We start from the raw sequence: 26711 nt of genomic DNA, 5'->3' as shown, positions 1-26711 counted from the left end.
TAGGCACAGACTGTCACATCTGAATCACAGGACACAGAATCCCTATGAACAGATTCTGAATTAATCTCTACTTAAAATCCTAAAGGGAACACTCCCGTAGAAAAACCAATAATGGCATTTCAACCGTTTGTTTTGCACTGCCAAATTACATATTTTAAAATACATCTACAAAAACTGCAGGAAGTAATCCTGAATACACGTTGTTATTTCTAGTAAGCCACAAGTGAGTTCCTCAGAAAATATCAGTAATGGAGTACTAACAGGCTGTAGATCTTTTTAGCTCTCTTCTCAGACTTTTAAGGAAAACGAACTACCGTGCTGTAAAGCAAAGATGAACTTAGTTCTATCGCCTATCTTCCATATTGGTGAACTTGAGTTAAACCGTTAAAAATATTAACTCAATTTTGGGATTACAGCTCTTCCTCACCGAGACTTACTTTTATTAAAATTAAATAAAAGGAAGTCTGTGTTCTATGTGAAAATATATTATAAAATTTTGTTACAGTTATCAATACCAAACACTGATAAGTTGCAGAATTTATGATACTTCTTCACAAATGATACAGTAAGAGACCAAACAGGAATAAATAGCAGTTTGTCTTTGACTTCAGGCCCATCATCCTTACCCCATAAAAGTAAATCTTTCCTCACTGTACAAAAGGGTTCACAAGATAAAGTATGAAACAAATATTTAAATTAAATAATTTACATATTTTTCTTAAAGCACCTCTGTAATATAATTTAGTGAAAGTTTATAGCTTGCAATTATATTCTTGTATTTTACAAATTGAAACATGAAGAAATAGTATTACATTAAATTAAAAAAATCCCACAATACATAACAATATCAATAAACTTAGATCAAACCCACATATAATTTAAATCTCTAGTAAAAGAAGGATAATAAAGCTGATTAAACCTAGATTAAAAAAAATATATGCAACTGATTATCAAGAAAGCACTTGAGATACAAACAAGCACCAGCTACTACACTACACCTTACATTTCAACACTTAATAAAGGATCAGGGTTTTCAGGGACGGGCCGTTATTTGTAAGACCTTATGCTTAAGCAATATCACAACAGCTGCAAATGCATTTGTTAAATGTAGTTGCAGATTTTCAACTAAGTAACAGGGATGGATGCTTTTAAGGAGAGACAGAGCTGAAATTGTTCCTCTTCAGACACAGTACAGGCAGCTACAGTGTAATCTTCTCCAACTGCTTTGCCTAAGATGGTGCATAAGTTGTCCAGGCTTTCCATGAGAAATAAGGAGGAAATTCAAATTTAATAGTATGTGACCCAGCTCTCGTGATGAATAAATCTCCCCAAGTTTTAGCAGTTTGAATAAACAAACAAATGTTTAGATGCTTATTATAAGCTCTTTGATTTGCAAACTTGTGCTAGCTCTCTCATGAGAACGGACTTAGTGCAACTGCTGGTATTTCCTAAATCTGTGCGGGCCAGAAATAATGCAAAAATATGCTCTTTGGCAACACTTCAGCTTTCTAGCAGCTAGCTAGAACCAAAGCACAAAGGCACATGGAAATGGCAATTAAATAAAAAAGGAGATTTCTTTAAATGTGAAGAAAGATTCAATTTCTGTAAGTGGAAAACATTCCTATCTATTGTCTGTCAATTTGTGTTTAAAATAAAAGTGGGATTCTGACATTTAAAAAGGTACAAAGTAACTGATTTTTTTAAACAGCAGTTATGTGCTGTTACACCAAAGACAGTACACCTTTAAAGAAAATATTTAAGAAGGAGATAAAAATGAACATCAGATTTCCCTAACACTTGATGTAAAACCTTCCTTTCCCCCCCCCTCCCCTTTGTCAAAGTACCTGGGGCATCCCAATAAATAACTAAAAAAAACCCCAAACAACCCTCAAAAATGAGTAAGCTGTAGGTTTGTTGAAAAATTAAGTCGTACCATTGTTTCCTAGGATTTTTCTCTATCCATCTGTTGTCTCTTGTCTTAAGCTCTTTGTGGGTACCTGGTTGCTAACCAGAGTTCTTCGGTGCTATGATAGTAAAATAAGTTATGCTGATAAGAATCAGATCAAAACTATACCTAACAAGCCAGTAAATCTTTAATACTTCTTTAATCCTAAAAACCGATCACTTTATTCCCTCCATAGAATGGGTATTTTAAAATATTAGATGATCTGTACAAGGTTGGAGATGCTGAAGGCTCCTCAGTAATATATCTCAAACTAGTTCAGATTGCAAACTTCACAAAAAGAAAACTAACCCAAACTGAGTCATTTTGAAATCTAATTGTCAAAAGCCTGCTGCAGTCACCTTCTGAAGTAGCTAATGTACTTCATTAAAAGTGTAATGTAGCGATTAAGAACTTCTTTTGCCCATTAACACTCAGGAAGTGAATTGTCTGCCCTGTGTCGTTCTTTGAAGAGACTGTGGGTATGTGCACGGTGCAGCAGTGCGGGCAGTGGAATCTATCCAGAATTTTAGGCTATGTTAACATCTTGTTCATATTTCTGTAATTCAGAGATGCGTTCTTTCCATTTTTTTTTTTCATTAAAGGCCTGCAATTTAATTTAAAACAGAAATCAAACTTCAGGGTCCAAGGAACTAGTCAAAAAACACTTGCTGTTTTCAAATAACAAAACAAAATGGATCTGGAACAGGAAAACTGCAAATTACGCACTTTCCTAATGCCAATAATAGGAACCTGTTACAAGCAGCTGCTAATATAGCTAAACATTATGCCTTCCACTGAATGATGCTGTTTCCAGTTCTTTATAGTTTTGCTGAGAATTTAAGTCTTTGTTATTAAATTTTCCATGTTTTTTAAAAGTTTCAGTAAAGTGTTGTAGCCACTTTGAGAACAAGAGCAGGAAAAAGAGTTTTTGTCCACACTGACTGTGTCTGATTTTTCTGAGAAACTTCAGCACACCCAAACTATGGAACACAACTTTGAAATTTGCCCTTTGCATAAATATGAGGTTTGGGGGAAAAAAATTTTGGCTTATACTTTTTTTAGAAGATAAACTTAAAACAGTTGGCTATTAGAGTTTCAGTATGCTATCACAGAATGCCTGATATTTTGACAATTTTTTTGAGTAAGCAGTATTGCGTATCAATTATTTCAATGCTCAGTGTCTTATGCCTAAACCCCACAGCTCCTTAGCAAAACATGGCTGACTTGAAGACTAAAGCAGCATCATTGCTAAAATCCTCGTTATTTCTGAGGGCATACTACGTACTGCTGTAAGACACAAAAGACAACCTATTTCTCATCTCCTGTTTCCTGGTAAGACCAACAATCTTCTCTTAATGAAGCATTAGAAGTAGCTGTAACGTAAGGCCTAGTCTTCCTGTTGCTGACTGGCGACAGGGAAGGGGAGAGAGTTTTATGCACATACGTTTATTGTTTCTATCCTGCCCCGGCTGGTCACCAAATTTGAGGCCTATGCTTCAATATTTTACACTAAATATATCTGACACTAAAACCTCTGCTAATGACCATCGCCTGGATAAATACCAAATTGCTTTTAAACCTGTAATTTATCCAGTGTCTAGCCATGCCAGCAGGCCTGTAAAGAAACAAACATTGTGACTAAAATAAGAATCATCGTGTGATGTTCTCACCTCATCGATCTTACTTAATTCTTGCAGTGAAGGTTTAAGATTCTGAAGTCTTCAAATGTGCTACAATAAAACAAGTACAAAGTGTCCTCCTGTGCCACTGAAAGCTTATCTATTGTGAAAATGCTAAGATTGGCTGCCGAGATCTTTCTTGTTATGAAACAAATAGTAAAATAAAGAAATAATAATGTGAAGTTACCGTATTAAAAAAAAGGAAAAGAAATAGCACAGTGTCTTGCATGCAGCTCGCACTTTTGTGTAGTACTCTCTGATAAACGATCCTGTAAAATGGCAAAGTCAAGCAGTTTCCTTATAGCTTATTTTGCATCAGGAGTAAGTACCATTGTAAAATCATAGTTAGCTCTCAGGAACATGATAAACTTACTGTCAACTGTGCTGTCAATTACACAATTGACACCTACCAACGCCGTTCTTGGTAATACTGTCACCTTATCCACTATGGCTGTAAGGACAAGGACAAAATTTGGTGACATAATCTATCTAATACTTCTATTGACAAGGCCTAAGAAGGAATAGAAAGAAATCTATCTGAGTGGATAACTGGGAAAAAATGAAACAGCGTACTCATCAGAAAAGTAAACAGGTCCAAACAACTCTATACTGCCAAGATACTTGCCAAGAAAGAAGGTGCCTTTCCTATACAATCATTTCTTCAGAGTAAGCTGTCACTGCACTAGAATGCTGTGCAGTTGGAATTCTTTTTTCTGGGCTAGGATCAGATTTTTCAGTCTCTCCAAATGTCTTTCTAATTCAAAATAGTATTTTTAAGTTCAAAACTGCATCTTGAGCTATTACAAGTTCTCCAAAATACACATGGTAGGATATATTTTTCCTCACAGACATTTTCATATTTCCTTAAAACACTTTTGAAAAAAGGGTTCCATCGCTTTATCACATTTACTCTTCAAGAAACACCTGAATGGAGCATCTCTGCTGTATTTTAGATAACTCTTCAGATTTTATTTCATTTCATAAGAGAACCATCTTTTAAACATGCTAATCCTAAGGTATAGTAATGTAATACTATATGAAGCTGTACTGCATTTCATGGAATTAAAGCAGCAGCGGATAAAAGGTCTTTCAAATTTTTTAGAAGTGTATGTACAGTAATGTCCAACCATTTGATACGCCTAGACTGACTGCTGTAAGAAAAAGTGTTAGTTGGTTCTCAGTAATTACCATTAGCCAAAAGTGGATAATCTTTATGATTGTGCATACACCTGGAGAGAATTTGCTGAATTTGTTATATTAATTCTAAAATGACTAAGCCAAGAGGAAATACGATTTTGTTCGTTTCTGTTACTTAGCATTCTGATTTATTGTACAAATATGTATTCCTTACCAATCTTCAATTCTCCAAATAAAAGAACCATTGTAAGACACTTCATGAGCACTATGATCAGTATTTTTCTGCAGAACTGTTTCAAAAGAAGACAAAAGATCCCAAACCAAAAGCAGTGTAACACTCCAGTTACCCAGCTTTTAGATTTTTCATGCTCTGGACTGAGTGAACAGCAGATAACTGTGCAAGTAGTTTTGCTCCCATCTGTTATTAGTATTGCTCGTCTTTAAATATGGTGGAAAAAAATACTAAAAATCCTTAATACATATCCCTGTAGATTTCCTGTAGTAAAGGGTGTAAATGTGCATCAGATTCAGTCTTCTTAATTATCTGAACAAGTTGAGCATGCTCTGTGACAAGTTGTCGGAGGTCAGCCATTTTTTGGAGAAGTTTCGGGAAGAGGAAGATGTCATCAGGATGGTTAGTTTGCAAGTGAAGTTTCAGTACATGCACAATGCTCTCCTGCATTTTTTCAATGTGTCCTACATTTACAAGACCGGGACGATCTGTTCTCAAAACAAACAAAAGAATACATGTCATAATTTTGTAATTATTCTTTAAAGTAGGCTACTTTATAGATTCTATATTGTAGGCTACAACGTATATTTACATTATACACCGAGGGCAATAAGGCTCAAAATGAATTGTTTTAAAAAAAAGAAAAGAAGGGAAAAAACCCAAAACAGTTTGGCCAAAGTTTTTTCAATGCCCACAGTTATTTGAGGAGAGATTTCATACTACTAAATACAACCCATGCTAAAAAGAAAAAACCCCACACCACTCTCTCACCCCAAAAACCAGCAGAAGTATCCCGCCTAGGAATCCAGTTCTATGTTCTATATGTCCTGATAACAGAATTCAAACAGTAAGGATGGAGAAAAAAGCATGTGGCTATTTCTAGGGAGTTCCTGAAGTTTGGTAGCAATACAGCAAGACGTAAATAATAGGCTTTCACTCTTGGTTCCCATATGTATATTGCCATAGCACAAGTTATTGACAGGACATAGAGATGCACCTGTTAAGGATGTTTCACACTTTCTAGTATATGATCTCATTTTCAGCTACTTACAGTCCTGTAATACCTTCACTCTCCAGATCAAACTTCTCTGTAAGAAGTTGGGACAACAGACTAAACATGTTACTTGAAAACTTAAGCTAGTTCCAAGGAGAAGGATAGAGGGGAAAAAAAAACGAAAAACAAAAAAACCAAGAACATTTTGCCTGCAAAGAACTCTCTTCACTTTTGAAAACATCAGAACACCAATGTATTATGCAAAAGTAATTCAAGATTTGATGGAAACATGCTGTCTAAGCTAGCACATGAAAGTCTACAGATTGTACCTCTCTTCTTGTAATTGCTGAGGATGCAACCAGGGCAGTGAAACATTCTATGAGTATGGCAGAATGCAGAAAAGGCAGGCGGGAGCAGTTGTTGGAACTTTCTTGATCTTTTATTTCCCTTTTTCAAAATGCTTATGGATAGTTTTGAATTTAACCTTAAATATGAACGTCCTTACTTTCTGGAGGAAAGAAAGGATTACATTTGTGTTCCTTCACTCACAAAGAGTGCAAACAACAGGCATTAAAAAAACAAAACAAAAAAAAATCCAAACCCCATATCCTTAGGTACTATGAAATAATTTAAAAAAAATACCATTAGCTAATTATTTTTAATTAGCTAAGTAAGCTGTGTTTTTAAAATAGCCTGTGATATTAAAATCAGAACACAGGAAGTGCATCAGAGCTGTGCATTTGTGCAGAATTCATTACATGATGCAATCAGCAACTGTCAGAGATGAGCAAAGCTATAATCTGCACCTGCCTCCAGTCTCATTACATAGTATTTTTCTGCCCATTTGGCAGATACAAATACTGTTTCCAACACAGCCTTAAACATAAAAAAAAAAAAAATCCTCCAAACCCCAAAACAAAAAAACCCCACCAACACTCTTCACATCCCACTTTTAAAAACAGAGAGTAACTAGACCCCTCTCTAAGTGAGCCTAAACAGTAATTCCAAGCACATCTACGATTCTGCAAAGCAAAATACAGGATCAAGACTTAACAGTTACACAGTATCTTCCATGAAACATACTAAAAAGGAAAATGACACTGTTAGTGGTAGAACTGAATCTTCAAGAAATATATAAGCTTTTCCATTAAAATTATTCATTCACATGAAGAAAATTTTAAAATTTACTACCTTAAAGAACAAATATGTAGTGCTTACCTCCACAGCAAATGATGGCAGCAACAAAAAGGGATATATCGCTATCATCCAATTCCAGTGCATTGAATTTCATTGCAAAATCAAATTTTGGCTCCATTATATCACAGAATGGCTTTCTCAGGCTTTTCAGGAACTCCCGGGTTATAAAACCATTTCCATAGGCTACCAGCATCCCGTCCTTGTTCATCACAGATGCTAACATGGCAAATATGGCTTCATAAACTCCGTATTTTAACAGTGTCACTTGATCATTCAAGTCAAGATTGGAGAAGCCAGGGATAGATTTGGCAAATTCAGTAAGTTCTGTGACAGTCTCTACAGACGTACACTGACAGCAGTGGAAGATTCGAACTTCTGCTTCCTTGTTCTGAATTCCATTGGCTACCAATTTTGCCACCAGGGTCTTCTCTGCCATACACAAGGTATCCATATCATGTATAACAAATGGCTGCAGAGAAAAAAATGCTAATTCAGTTACAAAATAATGGTTATTAATCATTCGTTTCCTAAAGAATAGGAATTTTGATAAAGTTTAACTTTCATGCTACTCAGTCTTCAACTATCAATAAACCATGAGTTCTTTCATATTTCTGCATAAAGACAAACCACGTATTACAGAACTACAAACTGCGGTATCTGAGAACAAGTCTGCTCTGCAAACAACAATGCAAATAATAAAATGTAAATATGTATGACATATCTTTAATCTAGTTTTATGTAGTAGTTATAGTGAAGATCCAGAAGTACTGTGCTTAGTATGCATATATCCATCTCAGAGCAAGTCCCAGAAGGTTCACAAAAGACTTGTATTACCTTCTCCAGAAGTCCAGGTTACTCTGCCTACAGTCCTATCGATTCCTAAACTAACTAAACTTGATGCACATCATGATGCTTTCCTGAAGTATCCTAGGGGGAATACAGACAGTCATTTAAATATAGGACAGCGTATTTGTACAAGAACGTGAACCCTGTACTACTCTTGTGTTTTATTATGAGATTTTCATAGACTATGTCCCAGCTGATCTTCCACAGAAATTCAGCTCATCTTTCTAGCTACAGTTAGTGCTGAGTCATCCCTAAACGCAGAATCCCACTAGAATGCCAGACAACACAAAATTTCAGTCTTGGTCATGGTCTTTTCCATAACCCCCTTAATTTAAAAAGGTACGTGCATTACAAACTGATGAGCTGGTCTCTTAAAACTTCATATAAAAAAAGCATTCAGACTTTCTTAAGAACAATCAGAACTCAAAAATACTTTGATACATATCTGAAGAGCAGTAATCAAAACAGAGGACAACCCACTAAAGAAAAACAACAAAACCCAATGCTTCCCAGCCTACCAAAGTCATGGCAATTGACCTCGAACATAAATCTAGTTCCATTAATGCTAAGCAAAGCACCTTCCCGGTGCTGTTTTGCTCATCTCAGATTAAATATCATGAGGAACACTTAGTGTTCTGTTAGAAACTCATAGAATTCACTTATTTCATTTAGAAAACTGTCAAACATGCTAGTTTCTCACAGTTGTCCATTTTTTAAATGCTTATCGCAACTACACATTCCATCTCACTTCAGTACTTAGAGTTATACAGAACAGAACTTTCTATGTGCATGTGGATATGAGCAGAAAGTGGCAAAGCAATAAACCCACCACATTTCTAAACCCTTTAAAAGATGTAGACTATCTCATAAATCTTTTTGGAATTTAGCATCATTTCACTATGCAGAAAATAGGTATGGCCAAGGACTTAGGAGCTAAATCTAAAAACGATACCTTGTCATCATGAAAAATGCTAGTTCATTCTGAAATGAATTATAGTGGTGCCAAGAATCAGGATTCACTGAAATCAGCTGTTAATGCACTGTTCAGAAACAGGCGGATTACTAATTACCAACAACAACCCCCCCCTTTTTTTTCTATTAAAAAGTCAAAATTAAAACGTCTGTTTTCCCAAGAGATGATGAAATAGCTTAGAAAAACCTCTCTTCCTCCTTGCATACTGAAGAATGAGGAAGCAGCCTGTTTATAACATACTAGGTCTGACTCCTCATTGATTTTTACTTGTAAATTCACCAAGACACGTGCAAGCCACTGTTAGCTAGTCAATCGGATGACTATAATCTGAGCGCCTTGATCGCATACATGCGGACACAAAAACTAGAATCCCTGCATGTACGATACATATTGTAACTTATGATTCTGACATGTGGTAACAAGCTCGAGAAGGACTTTATGCAGATACCTACTTGGTAAGGTGTTAAAGCTTGGTATTTACTGTAGGCTTATGTCAGCTTGTACCCCCCAAAAAAGTTTAAGCCTGTCCTTAATTTTACGCTTCTCTTTAATCCAATGAAAGACTGGGATTATTCATATATCTCTCTTTTTATATAGAAGCCTGTATGCTTGGCTAGACTAGACTATAATATGCCAAATTCCATAATTTAGAAGACAGCTTGCTTACAATTTTTATAACACTCATCCGCACAGTTACATGGGTTTTATTGTGGCATATGTAAAACCTCTTCCCTGCAAAGTTTTGCTGAAATTAAAATTGTTGGTAAAATAAGATACTTATCTTCTACATATAATTAACATAAATCACAACAGATTTTTTAAAAATTATGCATAAAGTTAAACAAGTCAGTCCTTACAATGGTTATACAATCTCGTGTGCTACAAAACAAAAAGCAGTTGATAGCATTAGGTAGACCTTGGCTAAATTATCCTGAAAGAAAAATAACCTCTACAGCATACATGTCTTCACAACCTTGCTTGCTTCTCCCTTTCAAAGTAACCATACAGTAAAGACCAGAAAGGCCAGGTGAGGAAATGGCCAGAACTGTAAACAAAGAATTACAAACTCAAGTTTTCTTTCCCCTCCTGCCATTAATGTTGTTGTGATTAAAACAAAAGTCATACAGAGCTCCTGGATACCCTAAAAGACAACAGTATTTATCCTGGCATTTGTGGCGGAAAAACATTATAAGGTTTTTTTTTCACTGTCATAATAGAAAATCAGTTTTGAACCATTTCCCACACCCATACCAAGAGGTATTCACATTCAGATGTCACTTTTTTAATTGATTAAGAATTAATTTTCTTTCCCTTGTTTGTCTACTATAATTTAAGGTTATGAGCTTCCATTTACAAGGTAATCACCTGATCTTCCTAAAGCTTCCTATTATTCTGATAGTGGCTAAAAGCAACCATATTTACTACAGGTATTCTTTTTGCATATTTCATGTCTGTTATTAGCATAATATTTATTTTCTAAAAGATTTGCTGAAGAGTTTAACAAGTTATTGTAATCACCTTATGTACTTGCCAGCTTTACTTTACAGTTACAGCAAAAGTACTTACTGGATTGTTATTAGTTTTCCCTGCAAGGATGATTCTGGCTTTAACCTTGTTCATATTGAAGTTTTTCAGGTAAGCATCATGAATTCTTTTGGCAAGTGATTTAAGATCTGCCATTTCTGAATCTTCTACATAATTTTCACCTGTTAGAATCTCTGCTTTCAACTTGGCCTTCTCAGACCTTGGCATTCGTCCAAAACGTATTGCTGATGGGAAGACATAATTGTAAAACAAACATAAGTTATAGAAAAACCTATGTCTTTTACCGTTGCTGATTAGAGCAGTAAGACTTTCTGTCTAGAAAAACTGAGGTAGAGGTAGTATCTATATCATGATAAACTCATGAGGGAAAAAATCTCATCCTTTCCAAAATAGTCAGTGACTAATTATCAAGACAATATGCTAAACTGAAGGTAATCAGATGTTTCAAAACACAAACTGGTATCTGCAATGAGCTAGAATGCATGCCTTTTTCCTTTTACATTACCTAAGTAGTCGTATTTTGTTTTCTCCGTATTGTGTTCTACAACTCCCAACGTGAAACTCAAAGTCCACCTTGGGAATTCTAAAAAACTGAGTGAACTCATGTCAGGAGCTTGGCAGAGAGCACACATGCCAGCTGGAAAGCTGCCTGGGGAGTTAGTCCGCAGGCAACACTGCAACAGAGTTGGGCCCGAATCCCATTGCTGATTCTGAACCTGCTGGGACATTCAGTTCTTTATGCACTGAATGTTCAGTTCAACATATCTGTACTGTCCAGTGAGAACAAAACAGACCAGAGACCCAGATTTATGCTCAAAGGCTATAGTCAACAAAACCTCCTCCTAGACCCAGCATTTTATGCTTCTTTTTTCAATAAATTAGCCCTTCAAGGCTGGAGAGGATAAGAATAGAGTATGAGTATCCAATCTAGTCATTAGGATATTCTTTTGAGAGGCAGGAGATGCGAGTTTGAAACACCACTGGATATGGAGGTCTCCCAGTTCTTGGGCAAGTGGTCTTGCCATTTAGCAATAAAATAGGCATGTCCACATCCTTCTTCAGTTTCAGTTTAAAACTAAAACAGCTCCATTTTAAAAGGGGCCTTACCCTCTGATGTTGTGCAAGGTTTTGAGATGGCTAATATAGCTGGTTACTCTTACCGCATTACAGCATCTAACCAGTGAGAGGACAGAACCTCACCGCTTAGACTGAGCAATTCAGAGCATGTGCAGAATTAGCCCTTCAAGATGCCCAAGGAATTATCTCATGACATAAGGAGGTGACTCTAAGCGTGATCTGAAATACAGTTTTGAACTTCAATGGAACCCCAACATGGAAGGCCTGTTCAGAATCTGGCCATGGGTCTATTGGAAAAGTGGAAGAATATCTGCTCTAAACTGAAACTTACAGTTTTAAGGTTGTGGCTGTAAATCTGGTTCTAGCTCTTTTGCTGAGAAGTATCACCTGCAAGTTAGCAGTCATCTCCTTCCCCCACTGACTCCCATGTGTTTGCTGCAGTAAAACTGCTACTACTCCCTTCAGCTAGAGCACAGCTGCCTACAGTGTTTTAGTGGGATGAAACAGCTTCAATCAAATGTTAATTCCTGCCAACCAGCACAGCTCCCTGCTCAACTCCTGCCCCTGAGATGTTACTTTGTTGGCTGGCACACTCTTCCCAAGTCTGCTGCTTCACGAAGGTGATCACGTCTTGTAGAGACTATCAACCCTCTCCCAATGGACCTCAATCTCAGTCAAGGCTCACCACAAGGGAGCCAGACTTCCCCAGAACCAGAAAGTTAACTCTTCCAGTGTCTCTTGCTAGGACTCTAGACTACAATGTCACAGGCAGCTTCCCCAACCACATCCCCACCCCAGCTATCTTGACTGCATAGTTTCCTTAGGAAGTTCTTCTTCTAACCCACAGCTTTTCACCTAGCCCAGCATTTCCACCCACTTTTCACTTACTCCCAAATTGCACCTGCTCCCAAGATCAGCCTTGACATTATCAGAACTACTTAGGGAAAGCAAACTACTGTCATCTGGCCAACCAAAATGTGCTTTCTCATGGCTTGGCCTCTCCCTCTTTTCCAAAGTTGCTTAGCAAGCTACATACTGTGCATAAAACTGCCCTGTGGGTTGAAATTGGCCTGTAAGCCACAGGCTTACCAGCCTTATCTTAAATCATTAACACAAACAATAACATAATTTTTAAACTGGATATCTAAATGCTCTGAATTTTTACCATTCCATTTAACAAGCAACCTACCAGATTCTTGCTCCACAGTCAGCACAGATCTTCGCCCTCCCCCCACACTCCCTGAACCATCTGCCCAAGAGCTGTTGCACTGTAACCTGAAAAATAATGAAGTCTGGTTTCCTACAGATTTCTATCCTATGTCATTCCCTCCCACAATGAGCTAGTTGTTTTCCTTCTACTCGTCTACAATGCCCTTGATCAGAATTCTTCCAGTATTGAAATCTGTTTCAATGGGAGTAATGGTGCCAAAGTTCTGGGTGAAGAAAGCAACTAAATGAACATTCATATGGACAAACAGACATCCAGCACAATTGTGTAAAGCTCATAACAGTACATTTGGCAGCTGCCTATCAATTACATTAACTACTCATTAGGGAAACTGGAGTCCCCTGCCACGATCTATACGGTAAAAATCTGAGGTTCAACTCATACGTGTAAGTAAAAACGCTATCCAGGTGCCTGCTTCCAGAAGCAGACTCTGGGTAGGAACAAACAAATTATTAAGGGCACTCTTACCTACCATTATGTGACATTCCAACTGAAAGGCACTTTTGAAAACGACAGTATTGGCACTTATTACGATTTTTTTTCTGAATTTTGCAGTTGCGATCACATTTATCATAGATGAGTTTTAAACGAATTGTTCTTCTAAAAAAACCCTATAAAAAGTTTAAGAAAACAATATGAAATATTAAAGAATGTTGACTACTAAACTTCAATCATACTGGTAATTTTTTTTTCTTTTATTGTTTATTGATGTCACTAGCAAAACAATAAGCAAAGCATAACCTGTCCAAAGGTAAGAATCTATGCAATGTGTATGCGGTGTGTATGAACGCATGTATAGAATGGAAAACACGAAAGGAGGGAGGAGATCTCAGCCCTCTTTCTTGGGAGAGGACCAAGAGCCCAGAGTACCCGAGCAGATTTGCTCTTAAGGATTAAGCAAAACAGTCACATATTGCTTTTGTAAGCATTCTCTGTGTCCTCTGTCAGAAATAACCTTCATCTTTCATATGTGTAAGTCACACAAACACACAGATTTAACACCTTTTCTTCATCCAGCAAATGCGAGGGGTATGATAACACAGCACAGTGTATAGGAAAAGCCAAGGACACAAAAATGAGCGTTACAGAAAAGCCTATAACTCAACAGATCTTACCGTGGTGTCTTGATACTGCAAGGTAAGGTTAGTCTCATACTAAGAAATCATAGGGTTAGCAATTTAAAAAGACATTGCCACATTTTGCTTCACATGACATAGCAACATGCCATTTAGACTATGGGACATAACTGACTATGAATTAGCTCCCCATCTCTAACAGATATTCTAGCATTATTCCTTAAGATTTATATTCGAATTACCGTGTTCTGACATTGTGCGTGAAAGAAAAATGTACACAATATACAATATTTTTTCTCACCTGACATTATAGTTTAGAAAAAAATGGAAAACTAAAACATTAGAAGGAAAAAGAAAAGAATCTTATAATTCATGGGCCATATAATCCCAAAAATTATATATTAATGATAACATTAATTTGCCCCAGAGACATGCACTGGGCCCCAAAACCACAGGAGGTTCAATACTAAGTGATTCAGGCAGAATGTGGTGGAGATGAGAAATTCAGGATTTGTTACTGTTATAATGGAAACGTAGCAAACTGGCATGCTTCTCACAGCCATACTCCCAACACAAATAAAACACTAGTGGAGCAAGTAGGCTTTGATTTTTGGTCACAGTTTAGTGTTTTAAGTTGTTTTAGTGTTTAACTAACTATATCCAGAAAAGCAGCATTAAAATTATCATTGTGAATTGCCCCTGCTTGATGAAGGTCTGGTATTGAGTTATGGTATCTGAACAATTTATTTCAGAAAAAAAAATCACAGATATGTTTATTATTTAAATAATTGTAATGGCTAGAATTATATTAATTAAACATTTATGTAACAAATGTTTATCTTCATATAACCCTGTAAATAAAGCAACATGATTTAGGTTCTTAAAAAGAAAATTATGACTGTACCTTACAACCTTCACAAGCATGTACTCCGTAATGGTAGCCTGAGGCTTTATCCCCACAAATTCTACATTCAATGTTTAATGCTCCACTGGGTGATTCATCTATGCTACCTGGAGCTGTGGCAAAATTAATGGATGAAGGACTGGATGCTGGTGAAAGGGTGTCTAAAAGAAAAAGGAACACTTCATAAATACTATACTGTCAAGATTGATACCATTTCTATACTAAAACCACACAAAAATGAGCTTATTCTAAAAAATAATTGTGAGTTAACAGTCATTAAGTGAACTAATAATTTGGCCATAAGTGTTTAAAAAATAATTAATAATTATATTGACAGTGCAAACACAAAATACAGGGTGTACCTTGCTAATTTTGATGAGACATACAATGTCAACAAACAAAAAGCCTTACTGAAGTAACTCTGATAACAAGAACTAGAAGGGTGATAATGGTTCTTGAGGATTCAATAAATATTCACCACACAAAATAAGAGAAAACCAAGCTTTTTTTGATTTTCCTGCATTCCATTTTTTACCTTGGAGTTTTCAAACGTTTCTCAATTTCATGCAAACATGAGATTTTTTTATCCCAAACTGAAAATAAGTAACTAAAAAACCCCTGAATTAATATTTCATTTAAATCAAGGAAATTTTCTTAACCATAAAAATGCACATACACCGTCTTCACAAATAACGTAAATTTGAAACTGAAAAGCAGTATTCAACATGTATCTACTGCTCAAGACAAATAGTACAAAATATAAAAAGAAAAAAACAACGCCACAATGAAATTGAACCCCCCATGACTTCAAGTTTGTATCACAATATCCGTTCAACCTGTCAATCGCTCTTTCCAGAAAAGTTATTAACACCTCATCTTGCCCTTTCATCTTCCATCTCTTGTGCGGTAGCGTTTAGCATCAGATCTATTGCTATGGTATGACAAAAGACATATTCCTAGCTCATGCTGAGAGTTACACTTAAGATACACTTAAGGTCCCCCCGACTTTTGAAGAGCTACTCAGAGTTTTAAACTATGATCTAAACTGAGGCCTAAAAAGCAGTTAGACAACTTCTCTTTCTAAAGAGATTTTCTCAAAGTGAAAGCGTGCTCCTGCACATCAGTAGAAAGGCTGAACAGATATTAAAAGGAAGGTAACACAAATGTCTACTTCTAAGATAACCTAGCAATAGAAGCCTTGCTCAGATATTTTACATTTTGATCATAATGGGAAAAGCATTTCTGAATTGTTGTACAATGAAATACATTCTCCAGACATTTTACTACTAGATGAACATGTTACAAAACTAACACATTCCAACCTCAATTATTTCAATTAATATGTCCACCTTGTTTGAGGAAAATATTTTCTGAGGCCAGAATTTCTTTTATCTTCCATCTTGCAACTTGCACCACAAGACTTTAGCAAATTAATGGGTGTGTTATTTTAACAGAAAGATTAAGAAACACTCATGAATGTAGGTCAGCAAGTATTATGTTGGAAAAAACCTTGGCATAGAACACAGAGTCTGCATTGCCAGCACTGCCAAGCCCACAGGCATCAGTCATCAAGAACAGCCTAAAACCCAGGATTTTTTTAAAGCATTATTTTCTTTCTTTTTACTTGCCTTATGGAATTTGAGCCTTGAAAGTTTACGTTTTCCATCTTCTCTAACAGCAAAACTAGAACGTTTTGCAATGAACACTGAATACTCAAATTAGAAGGTGACACTAGAAGCTGATCTAAGTTATTGTAGGACTGGTACACACACACAGAAATAATTTAAAAAAAACTCATGTCTCAGAAGAGCTACGTTATAAACACAGCACATAATAACTTTTCCTGTAGAAGGCATCTCTCTAATGTGAAGGTCTGCAACAAAAAGGAACCCAAATCATATTTCTACAAACATTCCTTTGGGCAATAGTGCCAAGAGGCAGCTCTCCCTTCTCCCTTCAAAACTCACATGATTCATTTCAACCACTTTAGCATAGAGGCACACCTCAGTTGTGTTAGTGCAGTTTTTGTAAGGTAAAATAGTGATCACAGCCTGGGAATCGATTTAAAGTAAGAAACCCCCAAAACAAAACCAACCAGAAAGTTAATCGTAAACTGCTTAAAAATGGCTCTACTACTAAAAGATTTGTAAAACCACGGTTTCAAAAGGAATACCTTACTGACATTATTGCAGTGTCCCATACCACTTCTACGATTTCTGATTTGATCTCTCAAACAAAGCCTCTCACAAGGGTCTTTTGACTAAAGACTATGTAATGTATTAGCACTCTGAGACTGTTACTTCAACCAGGGTAGAAGTCATTAGCTGAACAATGCTACTCTTGAGATGGGGGAGAAAACAGCATGTTCAAAACATCAGTACACTAAAATATACTGGAATTCTAGGTGAGCTTTTAAGGGTTAGATTATAAATTTCTGGCAAACATTTCACAATACTTTTTAAATATATGTGATTTGAAGAAACTTTAAAAAATAGGGAATTCCTTTAGTGCAATATTGTGACTTCCTATATGACTACAATACATAGTAACTTCTTTGCTAGTAATAGCAATTTTTAAAAGTTATTTTGAAAAAGGTGTTGATACTAATGATAATTTAAAACAGCAACTTTACGTTATAGTCATTTTTCAGTCTAATAAATTAACTTTAGCCTTAAATATTTTAAGACCATGTTATAATTAGCTTATATATTTCTAGTGTCACTTAGTCATAAACAACAATATTGCATTAAAAAAGTTTTTACTTTCTATCACTATGTATTTATAAAAGAAAGTTCTATGGTAAACCAAAAGTCTCTTACCTGTTATAACTGATCCATCAGATCCTGGACCATTTCCCAGTGACTGGAACTCTGTTAAACTTAGAGCTCCAGAGCTATCATCACCTAGAGACTGAGAGAGGTCTTGAATGTTCTCCATATCTTGTAGGAACTCTCCAGATAAAGGGCTGCCTATATCATCCTCCTCCAAGGGAGTAAGGGGATAGAGCTGGTTTTCAGTGTCCACCATTTTGATCAAGTAGAGCAGTCACTTAAACTTCTTTGTGCTGGTGAAAGAGTAATTTAAAAAAATCCTGTACTTACGATATCAGAATATTTTTTTTTAAATATTTGAATCAATTACAGCACACTGAATACATGAGTTCTAATCCAATAGTGAAATATTGAAGCTTCTGGAGCAAGAGAACGTTGTTTATGCAACATGAATCATCAACAGGACAGGGGAAAAAAAATCCCCAAAATACTTCAATATGAATTAAAGTTATGACAAGATCAATCTGTAGATTGTTGTTTTCTCTCCTTTGCTAATAAAAGTTACATATTGTGTTTCTGTAGCAGGCATTATGCACTTCCCACCAAAATGTACAGAAAAATAACAAATATCAATATGCGTACATATTATGTCTGAGCAATCTTTTCTCACCTTATCTAACAGGTTTAGATATGTTGATTTGGTCCTCTGTTCTCATCTCTTAAATTTGTTCGATAGGTCTTATGACACTGCAGAGAACAAAATACTGTCTTATACTAAAATCTTTGTAGAAGTAGGCCATACTAATACTTTTTGACCTACTTTGGTCAAAGAACACCTTCAGCAAGACTGCTCCAGCATATACAATCCAATATACCTGTAATTCCTAGAGTTAGTTTTATTTCCTACAGTGAAATAAGTTGTTAAAGTTGTCTTCAAAACTAGCCACCTGTGTCATCGACTTTGAGTAACGGCACAGATTCCTAAGAAAATGTCACAAATTTCAATTCTTCTTCTATCGACTTGTCAGGTAAGGAATTAGTAAATGTACTGCAGAATGTTACTACTGCTGCATAGATACACTCCTGCTAAAAGAAAGTCATCTTTTACACCAAGTAACTAATACTTGCGTTATACTCAGTATGCATACAAACACATACTGCTGCAGTCTTGTCCATGCAATGAATATGCACGGGCAGTTTGAGAAGCTCTCACTGTTACTGTGGTTACCGCTCAACACTGGCCTTTGCAAAGAACACGTGTTCACTGCAGTTTATTGTGAAGCTTGAAACTGCCAATAACTGCCTGTACGGAGATATACAAAAGTTGATTTTACAATAAAATTGCTATGATGTTATGATAAAAAAAAAAAAAATCTTCCTTGATGTTATTTAAAGTTTCAAATACCAACCAGTTTGATTCCTATGACACTAAACATTTTATATTAAGAAATCAATCCTTTTCTTTGATAATCTGTGACAGATTCATCCTATGAAAATCAAGCATTTATTCTGGAGAAAAAACTTTTTTTTTTGGCTATGTAATTGACCAAAAGGGTACAGTTAAAAGTAATACAAAGTGCTGACTACTGCCTTACTAATGACAAAAGACAGCCATCCTTGTATTCAGTTATATCAAAAAAACTTCAAAATTTTTCGAAGCAAGATATCTACAATCAAGTCTTTTATCCCCAGGCTGATGGCAAAAGTCTGCCTTCAATTATATTTGCATAACTTTACACGGTATTACACAGATGTAACTGAGGGCAGAATGACCTACTCTAAAGAAGACTAAAGGTTATGCTTGTAACAATCCGCAATGCGCACAGAGTTTTTAAATTATTTATTTTTCAAGTGCACTTAGTGCACACTCCTACTTCTTTCTGCTATTTCATGGAAAACCAATGGTGCATATGTATCACTCCTGTAGCGTTTTCCAATGTGTTCATTACATGACTGTAAGGCAAAACAAACAATTTAAAACAAAAATCTGTATTACATAAGGCTTTCTATTCCACAACTTGCATCCTTCCAGCTTATCAATGTTATTTAAAGTATATACATCAGACTTGCCAAAACTTTCCTTTGATCTTCAGAGTACCCAAATTTTTTGACTGTGATACCAAATGGCTGTAGTGGTACATCCTATGTACCCATTATTCATTTTTAGCCAAGTGAATAGATATAAAAATGTTAACCCCATCAGGTGCAAGGAGAGATTGAAATTGTAGTGTAATCAAACTCTGATGATTAGAACAAAACAAAATGTTTTATATACCCTTGGGCAATTTATTACAGCTCTGTGCATCATTGTACCTGTTTTTGAAAGAAACTGCTGAGGCTAAAAAAAGAGTTTACTTAAACAGTAAACTTCTCTTTCCTGCAATTCATGAAAATAATAGTTATAGTATTTAGCTTGTGGCACATTTTTTCCAACCCAAATATCATTGTAGAGCAAAGATACAGATTTTTTTTTTCCCCAGTGTGATAGCTTACCACATACCTGTAAGGATAGAACTAAAGGAGTAGCATACACACACACACACAGCAAAATCCAGAGCTTCTACTCAGTTTACTCAGTTCACACGCTAAAATTGAGTTCTTTATCAAATCAAACGCTAAAGATTTCAGGATCTGTCCAGCATAACTGAGATGGCAGAGTTTTCAGAAGGTTCATTGTATTTTGACTATTAAAACTAAGCCAAATACAACAGACAGTTCTGCAGACTGAAAGGAATCAGAAATTATAAGACTCCTATCTCTAAATATCTGATGTTATAAACCAAACGAGACAGAATTCCACTCTCCCTTCTTGAGTGGGAGAAAAACACAGATGCTGCCACTATTACTAACTTCCCATCTCGTACTACAAGGACCCTTAGTAAAGATCTATTTGCCCAGTTTCTTCAAAACAGGATAGTTTTAACTAGAAAAGGAAAATGTCTTCTATATCACATGGGGTAGCAAATAAGAATATCTAGGAGACTAAGAATGGGAATTTATCCACGATTTCTAACACCAGCTACAGACAACAGGTATGTTACTGTTGATTTTATTTGGACATGTCACATTGCTACTCATCACTACTCATCACTATGCAACGCTTGGCTGTATTTAAAAATAACAGTCAAATTAAGTTATCCAATTTGATATATTAAATACTCATTAGGACATTGTGCCAGATTGTCAGCACTGTAGCAGAATATTTATAAGCAATGTAAGAGTTTTCATGCACGTCTCAACTTCTTTCTGAAGGGATCAGTTAAAAGGCTGGTGCAGCTTTTATTTTAAGAGCATCCAAGCAACGCTGATTGTGATACCCAATTATTTTACAATGTAACAGAAAAATGTATATTGGAGAAGTGAAACAAAATAACTTATTTCACATAGAGGACTGAAGTGTAATTGCTATCAGTTATAGTCCCCACAGAATTTCCATAATCTGAAGCTATTTAGTAAAATAAAATCCAATTGCCACTTTCTTTTGAAGCTCAACAGTTGTCCTGTCTCCAAGAACAACCTTCGTTTCTCTTATAAATCCTACCAGCTTGTAACCTGACAAAATATTAAGAAATATCTGCATTTGATAATCATAAGCCTGTCAGAAGACATAAAATAGAAATTAAAATGATTGTAACATACATGACCATAGTTACTGAAGAAAAAATTATTCAGAAATTATATGAATGAGGACTCTAAATAAAAGACTACTTTAAAAAAATTAAAATAATTAGCCTAATGCTTTAGGAATGTATGGTCACACACCAAAGGAAAACGGCACAGATTATTGTAGATTATCTGACAAACATTTTATTGCTAAACCATCTGCATGTATTCAGAACAATGCTTCCAATCTCATGAAGAGTCAAGATGCAGAGTAATTTTGCAGATGCAGAGTGCCTTACAAAACATTACTTTCATAAACTATGAAAGGCAAAGAATCAGCTGCAAACATTTCTGGTTAACATCATCTGTTATTCTCTGCCAATACTTTCAATCTTGAATATCTTTCTACAATTTCTCTGTTGAGGCAGCATGAGCCAGCTCAGTAACACCTGGAACTAACTGCTGTTTGCTGTTAGTTATCTAACAGAGTCCAAAACACTACATTATGCACCTGATATCCCTGATAGAACTGGAAGATAATATACTCCAGCTGAGAAATAAGAAATCACTTTTATGTATTTTATTTGTGAAAATGAAGTTAAATTGCTATCCCTGTGACATGGCTATTTTGTGGTGAGGGAAAAGAGTAAAGAAACCTTGATGTAAGCTGTTTTTGTAATGATAGCCGAGAATAATAACAGCGGTTCTCCGGCAATCCAAAAGAGACTACCAAAAATTTGTCTCCCCCTAAGGAGCCATCAACAAAAAAGGAAGAAAGGAATGATCAGCACTGCTCCTCCAGTGTGCTCTTCATGAAGTTCTCCCAGGCTAAAACAGTTGTTCACAGCACAGAAACATTATATTCCTCTGCAGATACATAGCAAGAGTACTCTGCCCCAGGATACCTGGGGAGGTTCCAGGAGGCACTAGGCTCCTTGTACCCAACGTTACTTCAACTTCCCTACTAAATAACGTACATATCTCCAAGTATGACTCCTTCGTCCAGCACAAGTGTTTTTAAAAGATTAAGTGAACACTGAAGTCTACCTTGAAACAAAATAGGCATTATTTGACAGGAAAACAAAGGAAAGGCTTGATAGTTGAACTCTGAACATGGCAACAGCTCTTTCAGCAGCGTGCCTGGTATTGCCCAAATTGCACCACACTTTTCCACATTTACAGTAAATATTTAAAATTCAGCAGTCTTTTTAGCTGAATTTATATAAAAACAACCTAACAGCTAGTGAAACATAAATGAAGTGTTTATTGTTTTAACTATTAAATTACATACCCTTTTGTACTTTCAAACACTACTAGTAAATTACAGCTGCTTAATCATTATGGCTCTTGTCAATGATTAACTAGCTACCCTAGCAAGCATAGCCATTACATAACCATTTCTGAAGACTGTCAAAATATACTAATATATTTTCATTACTGAAAAAATTATATTTTTTTTCTCATAAGCACAGAAAACCTTTAAGTAAAATGTCTAGTATTCATGCAATAAACCGTTTGCCTTCTGTCTTCTCTGTATTTTGTGCATGTTTATACATGTGTATGCTTTCATTGGCAGGTTTCACCTAGCATGCATTGATCCTTGTTTATATGAAAATAAAGCTTCTAAAATAAAAAGGGTAATGAGTATGAAGTTCATTTAAGTAGTATTCACAGAGAGTATTTTGCTTTACCAAAAAAAGCTGCACATGTTACAACAGTATATGTGGTAGCTGCAGCGTGATGATTCCACTTAAGCATCTGCATAAGTCAACATGTCTTCTTACTCTTAAGACTTCAGGAAAATTCTGTGCCACAAAGACATTGGCAGAGGATTTTCTCAGTTTCCCCTACAATATTTCAGTCTCCATACCCCCTTTCCTACACCCACATACAAACACACACACAAAGTAAACCAAAAACCAGAGAGTATGACATAGAAAAATAAGAACACAATTTCATGAAATCATGGTTTTAAGGATAAACAGGTTTTACTGATGCTCTCTCACAGCCTGTTATCTCTGAAATATGTCTGTCTTCAGAAGAAGTCCTCCTTTCCCACCACCACACTGCAAGCACCCAATGAGTAACTTACCTATAGACTTGAAACAGGCCTTAAAGAAATCATAGTCAGATTATCAAAGAAAAATACCTAATCATGCAGCAATCGGTTATTTGCTTCATTTCTGGAAAGAGATGGTGGGAGACTAAATCCCTGGCCCTTCCAAATTTAATACTTGCCACACTAGGGATAATCCCTGTAAGGAAACAGATCTCTGAGATGCAAAGGTCTCTGAGAAGCAGTAACAAAGTCTGGATTTACTGCATAAACAAAATGATCATGTAAAGGGCGTGCTTGCAAATACCAAGGTTAAAGTTGAAACAATCATTACCTCTAGGTCACTTTGAGAATGTTGCAGCTGAACACAGCACATTTAAAACTAGTGGCTGCAGTAGATACTTTTAGAAAACTTAGGTGAGTAGGAAGAGCCTGAAATATGTAAGCTCAGGGTATTTCCAATATCCTGATTCAACATATAAAAACCAACCGAAAATAAAAAATAACTGAAAATAAAATTTGGCACCTCAAATATGAAGTCCAGTGTCCTATCTGGGAAAGGATGCATGTTTTCTTCTCTATCTTGTGAGATTTGATTCAGTTTTCATACTTTGTTACCTTACATACTAGTAATATTTTATGATTTACAAAGTATTAAGAACCTAAGACAAAGAGAATTTACTATGCATGAGATGAAAAATTTTCATGAGCCACCTCTTCATCAAGAAGCCAGTTGCACCCCACAAAAAAACCAAAACAAAACAGAGAAACTTTGTATTTTTTCCTTCTACACAGTTGTACTCCAAGATATCATATACAACTTATAAGCATCCTTGACTTCAAAACAAATCAAAATTCACATAACCTAATTTTGAAAAATGATACTAAAATTGCAAAGCTAAGCTCTTAAAAGTTATGTAATGAAAAATTCTATGCAACCTTGATTACGCTACCTCACTTTTTTATGCACTATGGTAGAATGTACATATATACTGCACAATGCTCTTCTTTCCCCATATCACTCCCCTTATAATCGAGCAGTGCATTAAACAGAAGTGGAATTACACAGCTTGTAGGGCAACCTGGTCTATATTAGTCTGCAGCAGGAAAAAAGCTGCTAATTTATTGGTTGATCAAAAAGGAAGAACATTCTTTGCTTAAGAAAAAAAGGGAGAAAAGACAATCCTCTTTTTCTGATCCATAAATACTTGCGGAACTGAAAGAACACTAGAGAGTTTCTTGAAGGAAGAATACAGGCCACAGAGGCAAGTCTACAGGCTTCAGTAGAGTGGGGACCATGATGAGTTTTACTTTCCTCCCCTGAACACATTTCTCTAATTGCATCAGAAGATGCAGAGATAACATACTTCTAATCTCACATGGGCAGAGTTAATAAAGCTTTGAAACATTGCAAATATTTTGCTGGTTGATATTAAAAGTGGTAAAAACAACATGGGAATATTTTTTTGTTTTTATATTACTCAGCCAAACCCAAGCAGAACTTACTGAGCCAGGCAGCAGCATTTCTTTGGTCCTAAGATTTTCTGTCCCATTTGATTTTAAAAGACATGATCCAAAAAGAGAGAGGAAAGGCAAGACTTTCTTATTGAAAATTAATAACTTTTATCAACTTTTCCATGCAAGTAATTGGCCAACACCATAAGCAAATACTTTTAAAGACAGGACTAAAACAGATGAATTAACATGCTGTACAAGGACGCCAGCAATAAGAAGATGCACCCAAAAGCAGTGCTGATTAATGACAGATCAGGCGTGAACAGTACCACATGAGCAACTGGCTTTGTGCGTTACACTAAGCAGAAGTATTCTTCAAATAGATGTACTCTGTCAGACTGTCAGGACCATATACAATTCTTCTATGTTGCAGCACCAGCTCCTATTAGCCCACCACAAGGCAAAGAAAAAGTAGCGATAAGGCCAACGTGGCTTATTTAGGCAAAGTGTTGAGATTTTAAAATTAAGTTTATTTTGTGGCATATGCAGAACAGATGTTTTCCAGCTATATAGAAAGGTATAATGATGTTGCCAGAAACTCTTGTATCATGCAATATACATGATATTGGGCATGCAGGTTGCTACTAGTTTAACAAAGACTTCAGTTCTTAGGATGTCACTGTTTTGTTAGTTGTTCAGTTATTTTTACTTTGAAAAAATAATGACTTAATAAAATCATAAAATCTAATTTATAAGTCAGTGCTACAAATCCACACTTTTCCTGGTGCAAACCACTTTTAAAAGTAAGAACATATGTAAGGCAATACTAACATAAGCAACACCTGTCATGTGGCAAGAAGAGTATTACCAACAGTAAAACATAACATCAGGATACAAATTCTGTAGAGAAAACAAACAAGGGTTGTCAAAGAGGAGGTAGCCATACTAAACATGAAAGATTCCTTATATAATATCCAAGTGCAAAGCAGCCATAATGCAGAATCTGTATTAATAGAAATTCAAGGGTCTAGGAACATCTGTTTAACATTTATGTCCCTCCCAAGCAAAAATCTAAAACCTCAATCTGTAGGATTATAAAAAACACTCAGTTAAAGGCAAGACGTACCAAGTCATCTTGGATTGCTAGACAAAATGCTACCATACCTCCTTATGAAAGAGAACTTTGAATTGCTTATAATTGCAGTATATACAAAGACACAGTTAAAAATTTAGCATTTGCACCAATATTACAACCTACAAAGACCAAAAAGCCCAAATTACTTATTGAAATGATTGCTTAACACTGCTCAGCTACAAAAATTTGGGCAGACCCTACACAGCAAGAGACAGAAAAAGACAGGAAAAAAGCAACTAATCAGCCAAGGAAGGTGGGGAAAGCAGAGAGTGAAAAAATACAGAGAACAATGACATAATCACTAACAGTCACTATTCAACTACTTTGCAGTTAGAGCCAACTTCAATCCCTGTTGGCATCTCCCTGTAGCTTCTTTCCAAGATTTAGTGGCACAGGGTAGAAGCTACCTCATGGTCCCTGAATCTCTGAAATGGAGTCTCATTGCCTAGAATATATTAAAGAAAGAGAAATGTCTCTGAACAGGGCCACTCATCCCCCTTTTAAATGCAATGTTTCTGCTTTAAAACTATTCAGCTGCTTTCTATACCTTCATGATTATATATTCACGATTTCCTCCAATGTTTTATTTCAATTACGTAACACATTCATTATACTCTAATTAGTTCTAAAAATTGTTTGTTTTGCCAAGAATACTGTTTAAAAAGTAACTAATAACAGGACAGCAAAAAAACTATTCAGGAGGTAATTAAACTATCTCAAATATCATACCCTCTCACTTTCACATAACAGATGCAATTACTAATGGAGAAAAAATTATGAAGTAGAAACTAATTTTCAGCAAACAGACATAAGAGGGGTATTCATCTCCCCTAATGTCAGGCACCTCACTTACATGTT

At 35.8% G+C, this 26711-nt stretch overlaps 1 protein-coding gene across 5 annotated transcripts in view; it reads right to left on the bottom strand.

Moving 5' to 3' along the window:
* Positions 1–182: 182 nt before the first annotated feature.
* PPARA (peroxisome proliferator-activated receptor alpha) overlaps positions 183–26711 on the bottom strand; it is a 40497-nt gene continuing 13968 nt past the window's right edge. For 3 of the 5 annotated variants that reach the window (XM_009323646.1, XM_009323647.1, XM_009323648.1), the window contains exons 3-9: positions 18275–18351; positions 17653–17897; positions 14834–14994; positions 13326–13464; positions 10570–10772; positions 7206–7653; positions 1822–5481 (exon numbers count right to left, since the gene is read on the bottom strand). In XM_009323646.1, coding sequence (XP_009321921.1) covers positions 5234–5481; positions 7206–7653; positions 10570–10772; positions 13326–13464; positions 14834–14994; positions 17653–17860 — 1407 coding nt within the window. In that variant the 5' untranslated portion in view covers positions 17861–17897; positions 18275–18351 and the 3' untranslated portion in view covers positions 1822–5233. Of the gene's footprint in view, positions 1256–1821; positions 5482–7205; positions 7654–10569; positions 10773–13325; positions 13465–14833; positions 14995–17652; positions 17898–18274; positions 18352–26711 lie in introns of those variants that run through there. The other 2 variants (XR_663595.1, XM_009323649.1) reach the window with 2 other exon arrangements.

The sequence above is a fragment of the Pygoscelis adeliae genome, unplaced genomic scaffold (assembly GCF_000699105.1).
Source record: "Pygoscelis adeliae isolate BGI_AS28 unplaced genomic scaffold, ASM69910v1 Scaffold215, whole genome shotgun sequence".
In the NCBI taxonomy this organism is placed as follows: domain Eukaryota; kingdom Metazoa; phylum Chordata; class Aves; order Sphenisciformes; family Spheniscidae; genus Pygoscelis; species Pygoscelis adeliae.
This window is presented reverse-complemented; position numbering and strand designations above follow the sequence as displayed.